Source organism: Hyla sarda, chromosome 10, assembly GCF_029499605.1.
Source record: "Hyla sarda isolate aHylSar1 chromosome 10, aHylSar1.hap1, whole genome shotgun sequence".
NCBI lineage: Eukaryota > Metazoa > Chordata > Amphibia > Anura > Hylidae > Hyla > Hyla sarda.
The window spans coordinates 132,521,093-132,543,438 of NC_079198.1; the positions used below are offsets into that span (position 1 = coordinate 132,521,093).

Here is a 22,346-nt window from a genome sequence, read left to right on the forward strand (position 1 = left end):
GGCACTGTTGTTTCTCGGCTCTACTAGATAGAATTAGGGAGGTGAGACGGATGGGATCTCTTTCTGCACATATAGACCATTCCATGTCTCAATTTTACTCGACATGGCAACCCTGGGATCTCTGGAAGGAATTATCATAGGAAGCCTAGTCAGATTTACCCCCCTTCAAAATGTATGACCGTGCGGATATAACCTTTCAACTTTTCAACTTTCTCCTCTTTTTCTCTAATTCTTATGTCTCTTTCTATCTTATTCCGTTTCTTCTCATATATTCTCTATGCTCTTAAGGGATATATTTTTGTTCTCAACATACAGTACAAGTAGTACAATAATTTTGGTCTAAAAGAATAACTAATACTTCTGATTTATATTGAACTACTGTCTCTTTTCATAATCTAAATACGGATAATCAAATTCTTCAGTGGACTACATATGATCTTTCTATGTCACTTTCATTGAGAAATATATTACCTTCAATTTACATTGTCAGTCATATTGTTACATGGAATATATGACTCTGTCTTTCCATTCCTGATTGCTCAAATTTCACTATATGAAGTTGTTATTGTTCTTATACGTTAGATGTTAGATGAAAATTGAAAACATTATTTTAAATAAACAATTATTAAAAAAAAAAAAGAAATCTGTGATACATAAATCTAGATAATAATTCTTATTCTAAGGAGAAGACAAAAAACACAAATTGCCTCAAGTAAAGCACAGACAGTCCAAAGTTATATATTTACCTTTATTACACTGTTGGATAATGCAAATAACCAGAAGCCTCATAATACACCATGATGTCCAAGAAGACAGATTGTTTAACAAGAAATTTGTATTAAAAATAATTTTCAATCATTGCAAAGCCTATTATGCTTCTTAGTACATGTCTTCCTATCATTATGCGTAAGCCGTGTATATTCAGAAGTATAAGGAGCAGTAAATATGGAGCCTGGAGACATTTCTTCTCCTAATTCGTAATAGGTCCATAATGCTGCACTGATTCATTTTACATTATATATTATATAAAGATTAGAGATTTTTTTATTCATATATATCAGAGTATTTATTCTGCAGTATATATTGGGAAATCTTAGGCTTGAATACAATCTAAGCAGAGTCTAAGTCTGAGTTCACACATCGTAAAATTACATTGGAATTACAACAGTGTGCACTGATGCCTCCTATTTTGAAGACATTTATAGAGTACAATATTACATGAAAAATACAGCAATTTTTTGCCCCCTTTTTATGGCTGTATTTTTCATGTGATTTTATAATGTGTGTATATTCAATATCTACTTCTCCTTGTGAGCTGTAATGAATATGAGAGCCTTATAGTCAGCAAGGTCACTCACAGCCGTTCTCTTCTTAATCTTACAGTTATCTATAACAAATCCTTCTCCAACTAGAGTTTTCCTGACAAAATCCTCATCATATGTGAAAAAATGGAACTTCTCCCTCCCGACTGTGAAATATGTCATATCTAAAGCTCCAAGTAATATGAGATGTCCTCCAGGTTTTAGTAACCCTGAGAATTTCCTGAGATATCTTATATAATCATCTTGATTTTTGCTGATCTCATCCAGGAGCCAACCGCTAATGATACAATCTGCTGGTGGTAAGACTATCGGATCCATCATATTTTGTTTCGCAAAGTCACATTTCATCACATGTTGAACGGCCGATCTCACTTTCTCTTCATTGTCCTGTAACTGGTCACTAAAAGAGATGAAATCATATGGACAGTCCACATCAGTTATAGCAGAATAAAACCCTATCCAAAGGATAGGGGATAAGATGTCAGATCGCCGCGGTCCCGCTGCTGGGGAGCCCCGGGATCGCCGCTGCGGCACCGCGCTATCATTACAGCACAGAGCGAGTTCGCTCTGCACGTAATGACAGGCAATACAGGGGCCGGAGCATCGTTGCATCATGGTTCCGCCCCTCGTGATGTCACGACCCGCCCCTTTAAATACAAGTTTATGGGAGGGGGCGTGGCGGTCGTCACGCCCCCTGCCATAGACTTGCATTAAGGGGACGGGCCGTGATGTCACGAGGGGCGGAGCCATGAAGTCACGCTGCTCCGTCCCCTGTATATCGCCCGTCATTACGCACAGTGCTGTAATGATAGCGCGGTGCCGCAGCGGGGATCCCGGGGCTCCCCAGCAGCAGGACCACGGTGATCTGACATCTTATCCCCTATCCTTTGGATGGGGGATAAGATGTCTAGGGGTGGAGTACCCCTTTAATATTGGACATTTTTTATTAAAACTTGAAGGCTGTTGAACAAGATGAACATTTGTCTTTTTTCGACCACACTATGCAACTTTGGTATACTAAGTATAAATCTTGTAGAACTGAGCAGCTGACTAGTTTAAATCATCTGCCAACGGAAGGTGTGAGCTCTGGCACCGCAGCTTATTGGCCCAGCGCTCCCACCTCCTGATAATGTGAATAGAGTGACAAACGGCAGAGCAAAGGGCAGGACTATCATCAAGATGACAAGAGAGACCATGGAATACACAAAGAAAGGGCCAGAGGCTGTGCTGGAGCCCAGACAGGGACGTGTTACAATAAAGTGTCATCAAGCTGTGCAGCTTAAAGGAAATACGGTCATCCTATTCACCCACACTAAACCCAATACATTGGGTTGTAGTGCGGGTTAACAGGAGACCAATGCGGGGTCTCTGACTAATATGCATACCTGCAGTCTGGCGCCTGGTCCCCCTGAAGATCTGTCTATCTACCTGGAGGTGAATGGAATGGGATGCCTGCTGAAATCGTTCAGCAGGCATCCTGTACAAACTCGTGGGAGGGGAAGGGGGTCCTGAGATCGCCGCAAAATTGTCGGTCAATTCAGATTGTCGATTTGCGATGATTCCAGGTCAATCGGGTACATTCACTTGGGTGGGAGTTTACAGTGAGTTTCCCACTTCAAGTTTGAGATGCGGCAAATTTTCTGTAAACACTCTGTAAACCCCCACCTGTGTGAATGTACACTACACAAAATAAAGAGTAAAACACTACATGCACACCCTTACACAGTTAACCCTCCCCCACCAATAAAAATAAATAATTTCTCATACAGCAGTGTTTCCAAAATGGAGCATTCCGCTGTTGCAAAACAACAACTCCCAGTATTGCCGGACAGCCACTGACTGTCAAGGCATACTGGGAGTTTTTCAACAACTAGAGGCACCCTGTTTGCTAAAAACAGGGGAATTATCAGTCTACTCCCCACTGCTCATCTCTGTACCCGATGGGGATGATCAGTGGGGAATAGACTGACATGTACCTTCTGTGCGCTCTGATTGCACTTGGAGCAGGACAGCAACGGGAACATGTCGGGCAGCGGTGGGGAATGAATGAATGAGGCAGTGCATTGGGGGTACAGGTCAGGTACTGATGGAGGGGAATGGAGTGCTATAACAGCGCATAGGGGAGACAGGTCCTTCCATTCTCCGCTGCTCCTCTCTGTTAGATACGGAGATGAGCAGCATGGAATGGAATGGCATGTCCCTGCTGTGCGCTGTGACAGTGCTAGAAGATGACCGTGCAGCGGGGGGGGGGGGGGGGGGGGAATCATATATATACACATGGGGGAATAAAATTAATATACTTAAAGGGGAATGTGATTATACAGTAAGGCACATTAAAGTTTAAAAACCCCGCCGGGCCATTCAGGGCTTTCGGCGGGGAATTTAAAAATGAAAGTAAAATACATTGTACATTGCAAGGGAGTGCAGCATACCGCCCTCCCCCTGTTTAATAACTTCTAATCGCATTGGGTCTCAGAAGTGAGACCTGGTGCAATCCCTCAGCCCCTTTACTACAACCCCCATCATGGAAAAGAGTCTGTTCCATGATGGGGCTGTAATAGAAACCCTAACGTAGCCTCCCCTGCCACCAGCAGATTCCTGCAGCCAGGGAACTACTACTCCCATCATGGAAACAAGTTTGTTAAATGATGGGAATAGTAGTAGTCCCTCAGCACTGCAGGAGTCTGCCAGGTGCAAACAAATGACATACAGGCTCATCCGTTTGCCATAGACTTCAATGTTAAAAATAACTTCCGTTAATTTAATCGTTTATTGTGACAGAAGAAAAATTAGTGCATGTGCCGTTTTTTCTTCCGTCACAAATAATGTCAATTATTCATGACGGGCTATAACGGGTCATCACGGATAATCAAAAAATCCTATAGACTTTAATGGGATTTTGTAACAGCCATTTAACATCTGTTTTTAAGGCTTTTCTAACTGAAGTTTGTAACGGGTCTAACGGGTTTAACGGAGCAACTTTATAGTGTGAAAGGGGCCTAATAAAAATGTAGTGTGTGCATGTGTGTTAGATATTACTACTACTCCCAGTGTGGAACACACTATTCCTTGATGAAAGTAGTAGTACCTGTACTAATTGACAGATCGCCCCGGGTGTCACTTCAAACACCCGTTGCGATCCTCATGTATAATGTATAGATGCGGCTGCCGCACGTCTATCGTCCCCTGCACTGCTGCACCTATTCATATTTCCCACAGAGAGCTGTGATTGGACAGATGGTTCTATCAAATCAAAACTCTCTTTGGTAAATATGAATAGATGTATATATACGTCAGTGCAGGGGACGATAGAAGAGCAGCTGGCCGCCTGCATCTATACATTATACAGGAGGATCACAGCGGGTGTCAGGAGTGACCCTCGCTGCTATCTGTCCATTAATGCAGGTACTACAACTCCCAGCATGGAGCAGAGTGTGCTTCATATTGGGAGCAGTCGTACCTGCAGTTAAAGACAGATCACAGCGGGTTACCCTCCTGACACCCGCTGTGATCATTCTTCATCCCTGAGATGCGGAGCGGCTTTCTTCTGCACTCACATCTCTGCTCTGTGCTCCGGGCGGCCACTCACCATTCATATTTCCCGCTGAGAGCGGGGATTTGCTGCCGCCATCCGGCCAATCCCCACTCTGGGCGGAAAATATGAATAAGTGAGGTGAATTTCTATTCACATCACTGACCGGCCCAGAGTATAGTGCAGAGATGCGAGCTGTTACGCCTAGCGCTCCGGGTCCCCGCTCCTCCCCGGAGCGCTCACGGCGTCTTTCTCCCTGCAGCTCCCCGGTCAGTCCCGCTGACCGGGAGCGCTGCACTGTCATGGCCGTCGGGGATGCGATTCGCACAGCGGGACGCGCCCGCTCGCGAATCGCATCCCAGGTCACTTACCCGTCCCGGTCCCCTGCTGTCATGTGCTGGCGCGCGCGGCTCCGCTCTCTAGGGCGCGCGCGCGCCAGCTCTCTGAGACTTAAAGGGCCAGTGCACCAATGATTGGTGCCTGGCCCAATTAGCTTAATTGGCTTCCACCTGGTCCCTGACTATATCTGACCTCCTCCCATGCACTCCCTTGCCGGATCTTGTTGCCTTGTGCCAGTGAAAGCGTTTAGTGTGTCCAAAGCCTGTGTACCTGAACTTCTGCTATCCATCCTGACTACGAACCTTGCCGCCTGCCCCCGACCTTCTGCTACGTCTGACCTTGCCTCTGCCTTGTCCTTCTGTCCCACGCCTTCTCAGCAGTCAGCGAGGTAGAGCCGTTGCTAGTGGATACGACCTGGTTGCTACTGCCGCAGCAAGACCATCCCGCTTTGCGGCGGGCTCTGGTGAAAACCAGTAGCCTCTTAGAACCGGTCCACTAGCACGGTCCACGCCAATCCCTCGCTGACACAGAGGATCCACCTCCTACCAGCCGGGATCGTGACAGTAGATCCGGCCATGGATCCCGCTGAGGTGCCGCTGCCAAGTCTCGCTGATCTTCCCACGGTGGTCGCTCAGCAATCGCAGCAGATTGCCCAACAAGGACAGCAGCTGTCGCAGTTGACCGCCATGTTACAGCAACTTCTGCCTCTGCTACAGCAGCAACCATTTCCTCCGCCAGCTCCTGCACCTCCTCCGCAGCGAGTGGCCGCTCCTAGCCTCCGCTTGTCCCTGCCGGACAAATTTGATGGGGACTCTAAACTCTGCCGTGGATTTTTGTCTCAGTGTTCCCTGCATATGGAGATGTTGTCGGACTTGTTTCCTACAGAACGGTCTAAGGTGGCGTTCGTAGTGAGCCTTCTTTCAGGAAAGGCCTTGTCTTGGGCCACACCGCTCTGGGACTGCAATGATCCTGCCACAGCCACAGTCCAGTCCTTCTTCGCTGAAGTCCGAAGTGTCTTCGAGGAACCTGCCCGAGCCTCTTCTGCTGAGACTGCCTTGCTGAACCTGGTCCAGGGTAATTCTTCCGTTGGCGAGTACGCCATACAATTCCGTACTTTTGCTTCTGAACTATCCTGGAATAATGAGGCTCTCTGCGCGACCTTTAAAAAAGGCCTATCCAGTCGCATCAAGGATGTGCTGGCCGCACGAGAGATTCCTGCCAACCTCCAAGAACTCATCCATTTGGCTACCCGCATTGACATGCGTTTTTCTGAGCGACACCAAGAGCTCCGCCAGGAAAAAGACTTAGATCTCTGGGCACCTCTCCCACAGCATCCTTTGCAGTCTTCGCCTGGGCCTCCCGCCGAGGAGGCCATGCAAGTGGATCGGTCTCGCCTGACCCAGGAAGAGAGGAATCGCCGTAGAGAAGAAAATCTCTGTCTGTACTGTGCCAGTACCGAGCATTTCTTGGTGGATTGCCCTATCCGTCCTCCACGCCTGGGAAACGCACGCACGCACCCAGCTCACGTGGGTGTGGCATCTTTTGGTTCTAAGTCTTCTTCTCCACGTCTCACGGTGCCCGTGCGAATTTCTCCTACAGCCAACTCCTCCCTCTCAGCCGTGGCCTGCTTGGACTCTGGTGCCTCCGGGAATTTTATTTTGGAGTCCTTTGTTAATAAATTCAGCATCCCGGTGACCCGTCTCGTCAAGCCGCTCTACATTTCCGCGGTCAACGGAGCCAGATTGGACTGCACCGTGCGTTACCGCACAGAACCCCTCCTCATGTCTATTGGACCCCACCTCGAGAGGATTGAGCTATTCGTTCTCCCCGGCTGTACCTCTGAGGTCCTCCTCGGTCTGCCATGGCTCCGGCTTCATTCGCCCACCCTTGATTGGACCACCGGGGAGATCAAGTACTGGGACTCTGCCTGCCACAGGAAGTGTCTCTCCCCCCCTCCCAGTCCCGTCTGGCAAGCCTCTGTGCCTCCTCATGGCTCCCGTCCTTGTGTCTCCCTGCCCCGTGCCAAGCTTCGCCCTCTGCCCTCCCTCCCCATTCCTACTCCTGCTGTACTGCCTGCCATTGAGGAAACCATCCATTCTTTCCCGGTGTCCTCATCCCAGGGGAGGCAGTCACCGGACAAAAAAAAGGGGAGACCTAAGGGGGGGGGTACTGTTACGCCTAGCGCTCCGGGTCCCCGCTCCTCCCCGGAGCGCTCACGGCGTCTTTCTCCCTGCAGCTCCCCGGTCAGTCCCGCTGACCGGGAGCGCTGCACTGTCATGGCCGTCGGGGATGCGATTCGCACAGCGGGACGCGCCCGCTCGCGAATCGCATCCCAGGTCACTTACCCGTCCCGGTCCCCTGCTGTCATGTGCTGGCGCGCGCGGCTCCGCTCTCTAGGGCGCGCGCGCGCCAGCTCTCTGAGACTTAAAGGGCCAGTGCACCAATGATTGGTGCCTGGCCCAATTAGCTTAATTGGCTTCCACCTGGTCCCTGACTATATCTGACCTCCTCCCATGCACTCCCTTGCCGGATCTTGTTGCCTTGTGCCAGTGAAAGCGTTTAGTGTGTCCAAAGCCTGTGTACCTGAACTTCTGCTATCCATCCTGACTACGAACCTTGCCGCCTGCCCCCGACCTTCTGCTACGTCTGACCTTGCCTCTGCCTTGTCCTTCTGTCCCACGCCTTCTCAGCAGTCAGCGAGGTAGAGCCGTTGCTAGTGGATACGACCTGGTTGCTACTGCCGCAGCAAGACCATCCCGCTTTGCGGCGGGCTCTGGTGAAAACCAGTAGCCTCTTAGAACCGGTCCACTAGCACGGTCCACGCCAATCCCTCGCTGACACAGAGGATCCACCTCCTACCAGCCGGGATCGTGACACGAGCGCTGTATAGAATTGCTCCGAATCTCTGCTATTTTATGGGCGATTGCATCGGGTGTCAGGAGTGACACCTGTGGCAATCTGTCTATGAATACAGGGACTACTATTCCCATCATGGAACAGTGTGTTATATGCTGGGAGTAGTAGTACAAAATAATACATCATAAAATAAAGAAGATAAAAGTGAATAATAAACGCACACTACATTTATATTATTGTCGGCTACATTTTTAGGTCCCTGCCTGCCCACATAAACTGATCTCTGTTCAAAAATTAACATTAACAATTTTTTTTCCCAATTTTCGGGAGCGGGCAGGGTCCAGAAAATTCAGCACTCAATATTAAAAAGTGAATGAGGAGTGCATTTCATAATTTATTTTTTCTAGTTTTTGTTCTAAATCATAATTATTTTTTTTTTCACTTTACTTTTTTAACCCCATTTTTTATATGGAGTGCTGAATTTTCTGGTCCCTGCCCACTCCCGAAAATTGAAAGAAAAAAAAAAAAAATGTAATGTTAATTTTTAAACAGGGATCAATTTATGTGGGCGGGCAGGGACCTAAAATGTAGCCTACAATAAGAAAAATGTAGAAAGTGGCCGTTTAAACGTAAAAACAATATACTTTTTATAACAATAATTTTTAATTTTTTTTATTAGTAATGTATTTTAATATTGTGTTTAAAGTGTGGTTGTTTATGTGTTGTTCACTTTTTCCCCCACAATTTTAAAAAAATGTTTAGGTAGTACTACTACTCCCAGCATGTACCAGATTGTTACATGATGGCAGCTGTAGTACCTGTACTAATAAACAGATGACAGTAGGTATCACTCCTGACACCCGATGGGATTGTCCTTTCTATTGCAGAGATGGAGCGGCTTTCTCCTGCATTCGCATCTCTGCACTATACTCCGGCCGGCCAGTGATGTGAATCGATGGTTCCAGCCACTCACAGCTCTCTGCGGGTAAGCAGCTGCAACTACTTTGGAGAAGGAAGCAAGGTCCGGAGCATGGAGGAGGAGCTTGGGGGCATGGGCAACATCCAAGTGCTGTGCGCACCTTCGCAGAGGACTGCGGAAGGATCCCTGTGTGCAGTGTAAAGGTGGTGGCCGGTGCTCTACAAGCTGATTCCAGGGAGCAGCGCAGCAGCTTTCAAAAGTAAGTACCTGGAAGTTCTAAATAATTGTTTTATTTTGTGCTTTATTTATTTATTTATTTATTTTTAAACAGGGCATAGGGTATGTGAAGGGGGGCAGGGTCCATCCGTCTAATTATGGAATAAAGAGAGAGGGTTTGATTAATGTGGACAGAGAAGTGGACTGGTGTAGGGGGGAGGGGGTTCTGAGTCTGATTAAGGGGGACTGGTGAAGGGGCATGGCTTAATTAAGGGGATCTGCATCTGATTAAGGGGGTCAAGGGACTGGTGAAGGGGGACATGGGAATGATTAAGGAGGCAGGGGACTGATTGAGGGGGACTGAAAAAGGGGGACATGGGACTGATTAAGCGGGCAGGGGACTGATTAAGGGGGACAGGGGACTGATTAAGAGGGCAGGGGGCTGATTAAATGGTCAGGGGACTGATTAAGGGGGACAGGGGACTGATTAAGGGGGACAGGGGACTGATTAAGGGGAGGCAAGTGTTTTATTGAATGGGTGGCCAAGGGTTTTGGTGTTGGGAATGAAGGTGGCATATTGTGTGCTTCAAATTGTCTATCGGGTGCCAAACAAAAACATTGGTTGAAGAAATGTGGGAGAGTCTATGCATGCTTAGTGTTGTAAAATAGTTAGATATAGTGTTCTGACAACATGAGAAGGATCTAGGTGTACTTGTAGATGACAGACTACAGAATAGCATGCAATGTCAGGCTGCTGCTTCCAAGGCCGGCAGGATATTGTCATGTATAAAAAGATGCATGGACTCGAGGGACAGGGACATAATACCTTTGTAAAGTATTGCCTTTATATGCCTTTATAAAGCATTGGTATGGCCTCACCTGGAATATGCTGTTCAGTTTTGGGCACCAGTCCATAAAAGGGACACTGCAGAGCTGGAAAGGGTGCAGAGACGTGCGACTAAACTAATACGGGGCATGGAACATCTTAGCTATGAGGAGCGATTAAAGGAGTTACAATTGTTTAGTTTTGAGAAGAGACGTTTAAGGGGGGATATGATAAATGTATATAAGTATATTAATGGCCCATACAAAAAATATGGAGAAAAACTGTTCCAGGTTAAACCCCCCCAAAGGACGAGGAGAAGAAAAAGTTTAGTCTCAAGGGGCGACACGCCTTCTTTACCATGAGAACTGTGAACTTATGGAACAGTCTACCTCAGGAACTGGTCAAAGCAGTAAAAATTAACAGCTTTAAAACAGGATTAGATACAATCCTGGAACAAAATAACATTAATGCTTATGAAGAGATATAAAATCCCATCCCTTCCCCAATATTGCGCCACACCCCTACCCTTCAATTCCCTGGTTGAACTTGATGGACATATGTCTCTTTTCGACCGTACTAACTATGTAACTATGTAACATAGCTCTTGTTTCTACAAGACATAAACTTATGTATAACTTATGTATACATTGATATACATGATTGTTACCAGTCAAACCAGTTATTTATTATTGTACTTGTTTCCACTTGCACTTAAATTGTCTGTAATTAAAAAATATATATATTTGTTACAGATATTTTTTTCCTCTTTGTGTATGTTTATGGGTTAATGGGGGGGGGGGGCACCACAAGGTTAGCTCGCACAGGGCGCCTGAACACCTAAGGCCGGCCCTGCCTGCTGGTGTTGTAGACAAATACAGTTTAAAGCGGCATACTGGAGTGCCTTGAACTCCCCTTATAAGTGCATACCATATACGTACATCTAAGTGGTGTACCATTTAGTTCCCTTTAAAGTTTTAAGGGCCTAGTTCATTGCAAGGCCAGCCAGAAGTACACATCTGCTGGTGTTGTAGACAAATACTGTTTTAAGCATACTTGAGTGCCTTGAACTCCTCTCATAAGTGCATACCACATACATACATCTAAGTGGTGTACCAATTAGTTCCTGTTAAAGTCTAAAGGGCCTAGTTCATTGCAAGGCCAGTCAAAAGTACACACCTGCTAGTGTTGTAGACAAATACGGTTTTAAGCGTACTAGAGTGTATTGTCCTCCACTCATATACGCTTGAAGTATGTCAGGCAGAGAAGTGCAAGGACATGCACAGAGGAGTGGCAGAGGTCTAAATTCATCAGGCAGAGGTCGTAGCAGACTAGGCATAAGTGACAGCAGGATTCGCAGCGAGAGGCCTGAGATTCCGGTATCAGCTAGTGGTCTCGATCAGCAACCCATCTGCCGTCATCGATTGGTTAACACGGTCATCCACTTCATCACAAGTGACATCTGACACCCCCAGTCAACAGTCGGTGAGTTCCTCAGACACAATCCTCAGTTTGCATGGCCCGGGAGCAGTCCCTGTCCTCCCATTGCCTCTGTCCTATGCTGATCCCTCCCCTACAGAAGTATCTTATGCTGTGGGTTCAGCTCCACTATTCAGTGAGGATGATCTAATAGAGGACAGTCAGCAGCTACTGCCCAGCCAAGAAGTGGAGAAGACATCCGCCGTTTCCTCCGCTAGGCGGGCAAGTAGTGTCACGGTCTGGTCAGATGGCAAGAGGTGGATCCACTGGACCAGAGGAGAGATGGAGTGGGCCGAACCAGGGGAACAGAGTTTAAGGGATTACTGGTTTTCACCAGAGCCCGCTGCAAAGCGGGATGGTCTTGCTGCGGCAGTAATCCCCAGGTCGTTCCACCCGGTAGCGACTCAACTCCTCTGGTTGCTGAGATAGACGAGGTACAGGAGGGATAGGCAGAAGCGTAGTCAGATGTGGCAATGGTCAGGGCAGGCAGCACAGGTTCTAAGGCGGTAGTCACAGGCAACGGGTCGGCAGCAGGCAGGGTAACACTGGAACAACAGGGAACGCTTTCACAAGGCACAAGGCACAAAGATCCGGCAGGAGGCTGTGGGAGGAGAAGGTATTTATAGGCAGTGCACAGGTGAATGCCTAATTAATTCCAACCAGCACTGCCTCTCACAAACTTTAACCCTTAATAACCACTTTGGGCCAGGCACCAATCACTGGTGCACTGGCCCTTTAAATCTAAGAGTCCTGGCGCGCGCGCTGTCCCTAGAGAGCGGGGACGCACACACCGAGACGCCGGAGCGCTGCCTGGGGACACATGCTGTGAGCGCTCCGAAGCCAGCAGGGGGCCAACAGTACCCCCCCTTTGGTCTCCCCCTCTTTTTGGTACCGACGAACTTGAGGATGAGGCTGCAGTCCAGGATGTTCTCCTCCGGCTCCCAAGATCTCCCAAGACTGCAGCCCTCCCAGTCGACCAGAAAGAATTTTCTTCCTCTAACCAATTTGGATGCCAAAATCTCCTTGACGAAGAAGACATCAGATGTGCCAGCCACAGGAGTGGGAGTGGTGATTTTAGGGGAGAAGCGGTTAAAGATGGTAGGCTTAAGGAGGGAGAAGTGGAACGAATTAGGGATCCTAAGGGAGGAAGGGAGATGGAGCTGATAAGCCACAGGATTTATCCTCTTCTTAATCTTGTAGGGTCCCAAGTAACGAGGACCCAGTTTGTAGCTTGGGACCCTAAAATGAACGTATTTGTCTGAGAGCCACACTCTGTCTCCAGGGGAAAAAACGGAGGAGCTCTGCATTTTTTATCTGCTTGGGACTTCATGCGGGCAGAGGCTTGTAGAAGGGCAGTACGAGTCTCACGCCAAATGGTGGAGAAGTCCTGGATGAACTCATCAACTGCGGGAACTGCTGAGGAGGTAGACAAGGGCAGAGGAGGTAGAGGATGAAGTCCGTAGACCACAAAGAATGGAGATTTATTGGAAGCTGTGGAATTCTTGTAATTGTAAGAGAACTCTGCCCACGGGAGGAGATCTGCCCAGTTGTCTTGGTGAGAAGAAACAAAGTGTCGGAGATAATCTCCCAGGACTTGATTCACTCGTTCCACTTGACCGTTTGTTTGGGGGTGGTGAGAGGAAGAGAAGTCTAATTTCACTTTGAGCTGACCGCAAATAGCCCTCCAGAATTTGGATACAAACTGCACACCTCGATCAGAAACAATATTAAACCATGCAGACGGAAAATGTGCTTGAAGAATTGCTTAGCCAGTAGTGGCGCAGAGGGCAGCCCAGGTAATGGTACGAAGTGCGCCATCTTGGAAAAACGGTCCACTATCACCCAAATGACAGTCATGCCCAAGGAAAGGAGGAAGGTTGGTCACGAAATCCATGGCGATGTGGGACCATGGGGTCTCAGGAACAGGAAGAGGTAAGAGCCATCTAGCTGGTTTCTGGCGAGGCTACTTGTCCCGTGCGCAGATCACACAAGCTTGGACGTAGTCCGAGACATCCCTCTCCACGGAAGGCCACCAATATCTTTGGGTGATAAGCTGGAGTGTCTTCAGGACTCCTGGGTAACCTGCAAACAAGGAAGCGTGACCCGACTTGAGGATTTGAAGGCGCTGACGAGGAGGCCATAGGACTTGCCAGGAGGAAGAGAGCGCAGGTCCATAGGAGCAACGGCAATCAGGCGCTCGGGCGGAATAATATGCCGGGGAGTAGTCTCGTCACCCATCACATCTGAAGAGCGGGAGAGGGCATCTGCCCTGATGTTCTTGCTTGCCGAACGGAAATGGATCACAAAATTTAAGCGAGCGAAGAACAGGGACCAACGAGCCTGGTGTGGATTGAGCCTCTGTGCGGACTGAAGATAGGCAAGATTTTTGTGGTCCGTGTAAATGGACACCTCATGGATCCCTCGAGAAGACGTCTCCACTCCTCAAGAGACAATTTGATGGCCAGCAACTCCCTGTCACCAATCGAGTAGTTTCTTTCGGCTGGGGTGAAGGTCTTGGAGAAAAAGCCGTAAGTTAGGGTCCTGCCTCTAGGTAACTTCTGGGTGAGCACGGCTCCGACACCCACGGAGGAGGCATCCACTTCCAGAGAAAAAGGCTTAGTGGGGTCCGGTCTGGAACGTACAGGTGCGGTGGCAAAAGCGGCTTTCAAGGACTGGAAGGCTTCATCTGCTTGAGGAGGCCACGATTTTGGATTAGCACATTTCTTGGTCAAGGCCACTATGGGAGAGACCAGGGTGGAGAAATGAGGGATGAATTGCCTATAATAGTTGGCAAAACCCAAAAACCTTTGGATGGCACGAAGTCCAGAGGGGCGTGGCCAGTCCAGAACTGCGGAGAGCTTAGCCGGGTCCATCTGTAAACCTTGGGCGGAAATTATGTACCCCAGGAAGGGCAGTCTGGACCGCTCGAACAGGCACTTCTCGATTTTTGCGTAGAGACGGTTTCTTTGAAGGCGTGAAAGGACTTGGCGTACATGTTCCCGGTGTTGCTCAAGGTTTGAGGAGAAAATGAGAGTGTCGTCAAGGTAACCGACCACGCAGGTGTAAAGCAGATCTCTGAAAATGTCATTGACAAATTCTTGAAACACGGCAGGCGCGTTGCAGAGGCAGAAGGGCATCACCAGGTATTCAAAATGGCCATCCCGTGTGTTAAAGGCGGTCTTCCACTCGTCACCCTCTCTAATTCGGATCAAGTTGTAAACTCCACGGAGATCCAGCTTGGTAAAGATTCTGGCCCCACGCAGACGGTCAAAGAGCTCAGAGATCAAGGGGAGAGGGTAACTGTTCTTAACTGTGATCTTGTTAAGTCCTCTGTAATCTATACATGTGCGGAGGGAGCCGTCCTTTTTAGTAACAAATAAAAAATCGGCTCCAGCTGGGGAAGAGGACTTCCTTATGAAACCCCTCTGCAGGCTTTCTCGGATGTACTCCGACATGGCAAGAGTCTCTGGTGGAGAGAGTGGATAGATACAACCCCGAGGAGGAGTAGTCCCTGGCATCAGATCAATCTGACAATCATAGGGTCTATGAGGTGGAAGAACTTCAGCTTGCTTCTTACAAAAGACGTCGGCAAAACTGTGGTAGGGTTCTGGAAGTCCTGGTGGCGGAGAAGCAACATGGTTCTGCTTGACGGGTACAGTCTTGAGGCAGCGGCCGAAGCAAAAGGACCCCCAACTTTGGATTTCTCCGGTGGTCCAATCCAGGAGGGGACAATGGCGCTGAAGCCAGGGCAAACCAAGGAGAAGTTCAGAGGAGCAAAAGGGTAGGACAAAGCCAATGTCCATCTGTAGAGGTGGAGTGCGGTACTGGACAGTAGTAGTAAGTCTCTCTCCATTGACCGCAGAGATAAAGAAAGGCTTGGACAAACGGACCACAGGAATTTGATGCTTGTCTATCAAGGAGGCATGGGTGAAATTGCCAGCAGATCCAGAATCCAAGAAGGCTGTGGCAGTGAAGGAAGACTTGGCAGGCACAGAAAGCTGCACAGATACTGTCAGGCGTGGAGAGGAAGAATCCACACCTAGCAACGACTCTCCTACGTTTACTAGGTGCGTGCGTTTCCCAGAACGCGTGGGACAGAGAGGACAGTCTCTGAGGAAATGCTCGGTACTAGCGTAGTACAGACACAAATTTTCGAGTCTGCGACGACTCCGTTCTTGTGAGGTCAGGCGAGACCGGTCCACTTGCATGGCTTCCACGGCGGGAGGCCCAGAGAAGAGGTGCAGTGGACGCTGAAAACCAGAGACAAGCGAGTATAGTGTCCTGTACGAGCCTTCTCTCTTTCTTGAAGGAGTTCCTCTTGTCTCTCTGAGAAACGCTTGTCAATCCTTGTGGCCAGGAGAATGAGGTTACCAAGGTTAGCAGGTATCTCAAGTGCAGCTAGAACGTCCTTAATCTCACTGCTTAGTCCCTTCTTGAATGTAGCACATAGGGCTTCATTGTTCCAATTCAACTCTGAGGTGAGAGTACAGAATTGGATGGCGTAATCACCCACAGAAGCGCCTCCTTGGGTCAAATTTAGCAAAGCTGTCTCTGCAGAGGACACCTGGGCTGGTTCCTCGAATACACTCCGAAACTCCTGACAGAAGCGCTGGACGGGGTTGTGGCAGGATCAGAGTGGTCCCATAATGGTGTAGCCCAGGCCAGGGCCTTCCCGGTGAGCAGACAGAGTATGAATGCCACCTTAGCACGCTTAGAAGGAAATAAGTCGGCCGACATTTTGAGGTGCAGAGAACACTGGGTAAGGAAACCATGGCACTTTTTCGAATATCCAGCATACTTCTCAGGCAGGGACAGGAGTATTCTGGAAACAGTTGCTGGCAGAGGAGCAGGAACAGGCAGTGAAGTAGGTTTCTGCTGGGTAGAGATGATCTGCTGCAACATGGCGGACATCTGCTGGAGCTGGCGAGCCTGCATGGCAACGACCATAGGCAGATCCTTAGGATCAGGTACCTCAGCGGAATCCATGTCCGGATCTTACTGTCACGGTCCGGTCAGATGGCAGGAGGTGGATCCACTGGACCAGAGGAGAGATGGCGTGGGCCGAACCAGAGGAACGGAGTCTAAGGGATTACTGATTTTTACCAGAGCCCGCCGCAAAGCGGGATGGTCTTGCTGCGGCGATAATCCCCAGGTCGTTCCACCCGGTAGCGACTCAACTCCTCTGGTTGCTGAGATAGACGAGGTACAGGAGGGATAGGCAGAAGCGTAGTCAGACGTGGCAATGGTCAGGGCAGGCAGCACAGGTTCTAAGGCGGTAGTCACAGGCAACAGGTCGGCAACAGGCAGGGTAACACTGGAACAACAGGGAACGCTTTCACAAAGCACAAGGCACAAAGATCCGGCAGGAGGCTATGGGAGGAGAAGGTATTCATAGGCAGTGCACAGGTGAATGCCTAATTAAGTCCAAGCAGCACTGCCTCTCACAAACCTTAACCCTTAATAACCACTTTGGGCCAGGCACCAATCACTGGCGCGCTCCCTAGAGAGCGGGGACGCACATGCCGAGACGCCAGAGCGCTGCCTGGGGACACATGCTGTGAGCGCTCCGAAGCCAGCAGGGGGCCCGGAGCGCTCAGCGTAACAAGTAGTGATGAGGAGATTGGTGTGGAAGGCGGTGTTGCCAGGGTTCAGGCTCCTGAAGCAGAAACTGTTGAGCAACCTTAGGAGGACATCAGTGACGTGCAGACACAACTCGATGATGATGAAGCCGATCGCACTTGGGAGCTGGGTGCAGAAGGAACTTCATCATCATCAGGAGAAGAGGGTTGCAAGTTGATCATGTGGCAGCGACTGAGCCAGCAAGGTGGTAGCATGGTTGGCAGTAAGCATGGTGGCAGAAGTGTAAAGTCTGGAGCCAAAAGTGCCCGGGGTAGATCACCTGCTTCGCCACAGCCTACATTGCCGGAGGTAGTTCCTGGAGTCGGTGGCATTGTCCAAGAGACAACAGTATGTGCCCACTCATCCAACGGTGCAAAAGCTGAATGTGCTCCTGTCCAAGTTACTGGTGTTGCAGTCCCTCCCTTTTCAAGTGGTGGACTCTGCACCTTTCAGAGAACTGATGGCTTGTGCCGAGCCGAGGTGGAGAGTGATTTCTTTGCGAAGAAGGCAGTACCAGCCCTGCACAATTTTGTGGAACAGAAGATGGGCCAGTCCTTGAGTCTGTCAGTGTGTAACATAGTGCATGGCAGCGCCGACATGTGTAGCTGTAACTACGGTCAGGGACAATACATGTCCTTTACGGGGCACGGGGTAAATGTGGTTCCTGCATAGTGTTGGGCGCGAGTATTCGCATTTCAAAATTTTATTGCGAATATCACAAATTAGCGAATTTGCGAATATTGCGAATATATTCGCTATATATTCGAAATTGTGAATATTTGCCGCATATATTTTTCCGCATTTGTGCATATTTGCATATGTGAATATTTTCAAATGCACATATTCGCATATGAGACTATTTGCATATGTGAATATTCACATATTCCTTCTTTTCACTTGTGGGCCAATTAGAATGATGCAAATACGCTTGTCAGCTGTTATCAACAACATCCCTAGCAACCAATAGTATAGTTGCCCAGCCCCTCACTGTTTTCTTCCTAGAATAAGCGAATATTCGCATATGCGAATATGCAAATTTAACGAATAAGCAAAATTTGCGAAAATAGGACGAATAATCGTCTATATATTCGCAAAATATTGCAAATTCGAATATGGCCAATGCCGCTAATCACTATTCCTGCACAGCCACAACAGCAACTTGGACAGGTCACGCTGCTCCCGCCTCCACGCTCTCAGGCAGTTGGTCCTGTGACAGTGTGCAACTCCTCCTCATCATCCTCCACTGTGTCCTCAGCCTCCACTGCACGGACAAGTCTCAGTGCCCATCCAGCATACCATTTGTGTAGGGTATGGCAGTTTCACGCTGTTCTTCACATTGTCTGCCTTGGTGAAGGGAGTCACACAGGGGAGGAACTGCTAAAAGTCATTCATCAAGAAATCTAATCATGGCTTACTCCATGAAAACCGGAAATGGGAACCATGGTGACCGACAATGGGAAGAACATCTTGTCTGCACTGCAACAAGGAAGTCTGAGACATGAGCCCTGCATGGCACACGTGTTCAATCTCCTTGTCAAGTGGTTCCTGAAGTGTTCCCCCCATCTGCAAGACATCCTAACAATGGGAAGGAAACTTTGCATACACTTCAGCCACTCGTACACCGCAAAGCACACCCTCCTTTAGCTGCAGCGTCAGAACGTTATCCCCCAACAGAGTCTGATTTGTGACATTCCCACAAGTATACGAACATAGAAAAGCCATCACCTACTTCTTGATGATCCAAGTGGATAGGGGGACTCCCCTGTGTAACTTCAATGTGAACCAGTGGCAGCTCATACGTGACACCTGACGTTTGCTCAGGCCCTTTGAGGAAGCCACATTATTAGTCAGTTGCCAGGATTATGGGATGAACAACGTCATTCCACTGCTTTATTTACTACAACACGTGTTGGAAACGATGGCTGGTCAGGGCACTGGAGTAGTGGCGCCTACATCGCATTGCCCTATGAGCCCTGTGGGGGCTGAATTGGAGGAGGAGGAGGAGCACAGTGGAGCACAGTTTAGGTTTTGCGAGATGTGATGTTTTTCTAATCATCTGAGAAGAGGAGCAAGAGCAGCCAGAGGAGCTAGAGCGTTATGAGGAAGGCAAGACACAGGACCTAGACACACCGTGGCAGTATGCAGTGGAGATAGAGGCAGCGAGCTCCTCCGAGTAATTTGCACAAATGGCACGATGCATGTCAAATTGCTTGCGTAGTGACCGCCAAATTGTCACCATTCGGCAGCGGGATGACTTCTGGCTTTCCACCTTATTGGACCTTCGCTTCAGGCATAAAATGGGGGCCTTTTTTAACACCAACTGAAAAGGAGGACAAACTGACCTATTACAGAGGTGTCTATCTGTGCCATCGTCCAGCCTCTCGCAGGTATGACTCGGGGGGCCCTCTGTGCTCACATTCCACTGCCATGGCTGATGGGGAGGGGTGGGATGGCAGAAACAGTACCAGCTCAATCAGCAGCAATTTTCTTCACCCGCATAGTGAAGCAATTCATCAGCAGCAGGTAGACCTGGAGCAGGAACTGAACCAGCAGGTGGTGGCATACCTTGACTTGCCCATGCCAACAAACCTTGAAGATCCTCTGGACTTCTGGGTAGCCAAACTTGATTTGTGGCTGCAATTGGCAGAGTTTGCCCTGGAAAAGCTGTCTTGCCCGCCCAGTAGTGTGCCATCAGAGCGGGTGTTTAGTGTGACGTGGGCCATAGTCACCCCAAGGCGAACTTGTCTGTTCACAAAAAATGTGGAGAGACTGACCTTTGTGAAGATGAATCAGGCATGGATCAGCCAGGATTTCTACCCACCAATGCCAGATGCATCAGAGTAGATTGACCATGGTGCCACACTAACACTTCACAAATATGGATAGTGCAAAACATATTTAAGGTGCTGCTCCCCAGTTACAGACATTCCTATTCATTAGCTAAAACTTAACTTTTCTTAGGATAAAATATATGTACCCATTTTTTTTTAAATAAAAAAAAAGGACAGGTGTGCAAAAAACACAATGTGCCACCTAATACATCAAGTATTGATGTGATGCAAAGACCTCTAAAAGTTGGAAGGGAACAACTTATGGTTCATTGTAAGCGGTGGGGGTAAAAACTTCCCCTGTAAGGCCCTACTTTCGAATTACTAAGGGCAGCCCCACACAGGTACCTCTCCCCATTTCCACCTGCAAACACTGCCATTTCCCAGGGTTTTTAGGTGGAAATAGGGAGAATTTTCTGTGTGGGGCAGCCCTTTTTAGGGCGAGTAACACTTGCCATGAAGGGAATAAATAGGGCGAGAGTAGGGCCTTAAAGGGGAAGTTTTTACCCCCACCTGCTACAAAGAACCATACATTGTTTCCTTCCACCATACGTTGTTTCCTTCCACCTTTTCAAGGAAAGTGTTATTCGTCTTAAAATTGGCGGCCCCCCACAGAAACCAAACCCTATTTCCACCTAAAAACCCTGGGAAATGGCAGTTTTTGCAAGTGGAAATAGGGAGAAGTTCCCGTGTGGGGCCGTCCTTTTTATGGCGAGTAGCACATGCCAAGAAGGAAATTAATAATGCGAGAGTAGGGGCTTGCAGGGAAAGTTTTTACCCCCACCGGTTACAATCTACCATTGTTCCACCTTTTAGAGGTCTTTGCATCACATCAATACTTCGTGATGTAAGTGGCACATGGTGTTTTTTGCACACCTTTCCTTTTGCTTGAGTTAAAAAATGTTTTATATATTTTATCCTAACATTATTATTAAAAGTTACATTTTATGTAATGCATATCCTCAATACTTACTTGTGCACACTAACACTTTTAGAAAAGAGACCGTTTTCTTCTGCCTACCTGCCTCAGCTACTATTCTGATTCTGCCACCCGCCTGATGCCACACATCTGATGCTAAGTTCTCCTTTTTTCACCCACCTTCATCACTGGTACTGGTATTGCCACCCACCGTCCCACCATGTTACCCGGTCACTTTCAGGAATCCTGATGCTGCTGATGCCAGCTCCAGGCTGTCTCATACTGGCACCATATGTTCTCCTCATGCTGATGCCAGCTCCAGGCTGTCTCATTCGGCCACCATATGGTCTCCTCATGCAGCCGTCTCCTCCAGGTTGTGTCATTTAGCCACAATATGGTCTCCTCATGCTGCCACCACCTCCACGCTGTGTCATTCAGCCACTATATGGTCTACTCATGCTTCCGCCAACTTCAGGATGTGTTCATCCACTATATGGTCGCCTCATGCTGACACCAACTACAGGCTGTGTCATTCAGCCAATATATGGTCTCCTCATGCTGCTGCCAACTCCAGGTTGTGTCATTCAACCACTTTATGGTCTCCTCATGCTGACAACACCTCCACGTTGTGTCATTCAGCCACTATATGATCTCCTCATGCAACCGCCAACTGCACGCTGTGTCAGCCACTAAATGGTGTCCTCATGCTGCTGCCCCCCCCCCCCCACGCTGTGTCATTCAGCCACTATATGGTCTCCTTATGCTGCCACCAACTACAGGCTGTGTAATTCAGCCACTATATGGTCTCCTCATGCAGCCACCACCTCCACACTGTATCATTCATCCACTACATGGTCTCCTCATGCTGCCGCCACCTCCATGCTGTGTCATTCAGACACTATATGGTCTCCTCATACTTCCACCAACTACAGGCTGTGTCATTCAGCCATTATATGGTCTCCTCATGCTGCCGCCAACTCAAGGCTGTGTCATTCAGGCACTATATGATCTCCTCATGCTGCCGCCAGCTCCAGGCTGTGTCATTCAGCCACTTACAGGTCTCTTCATACTGATGCCGACTCCAAGCTCTGTCATTTTGCCGCTCTGTGACAGTGATTCTAATAGCGACACCTCTAATCTGCATGTCATACTAAATAACAGTATTATGTCACTAACCCACCACACACCTTATTTGTGTTATAGTAAGGCAAAGTGTTCTACACTACTGTTGAGGCCAGAAATAGCTGTTTTTAGTAGCGATTAGCCGCAAATATATTCGGACCGAATTGAGGGCTTACCTCTCCTTCCATGCTGGCTCTGGTGCTCTGAATAATACAGCCTGGTAGGGCCAGGCTTTATCAGTCGAGCACAGAGCACACAATCAATATGGTTCTATGGAACCATAATGATCTGTATGAGGAATTTAATGATTCCTCCTAAAAGTCCCCTAAGGGGACTAAAGGTGTAAAAAAAAAGTTTTAAAAAAGTTTTAAA

At 48.4% G+C, this 22,346-nt stretch overlaps 1 protein-coding gene across 1 annotated transcript in view; it reads right to left on the bottom strand.

Moving 5' to 3' along the window:
* Positions 1-1,298: 1,298 nt before the first annotated feature.
* The window catches only part of LOC130294045 (indolethylamine N-methyltransferase-like), a 52,427-nt gene continuing 31,379 nt past the window's right edge, over positions 1,299-22,346 (bottom strand). Inside the window, exon 3 of the mRNA XM_056543417.1 lies at positions 1,299-1,722. Coding sequence (XP_056399392.1) covers positions 1,299-1,722 — 424 coding nt within the window. The remainder of the gene's footprint in view (positions 1,723-22,346) is intronic.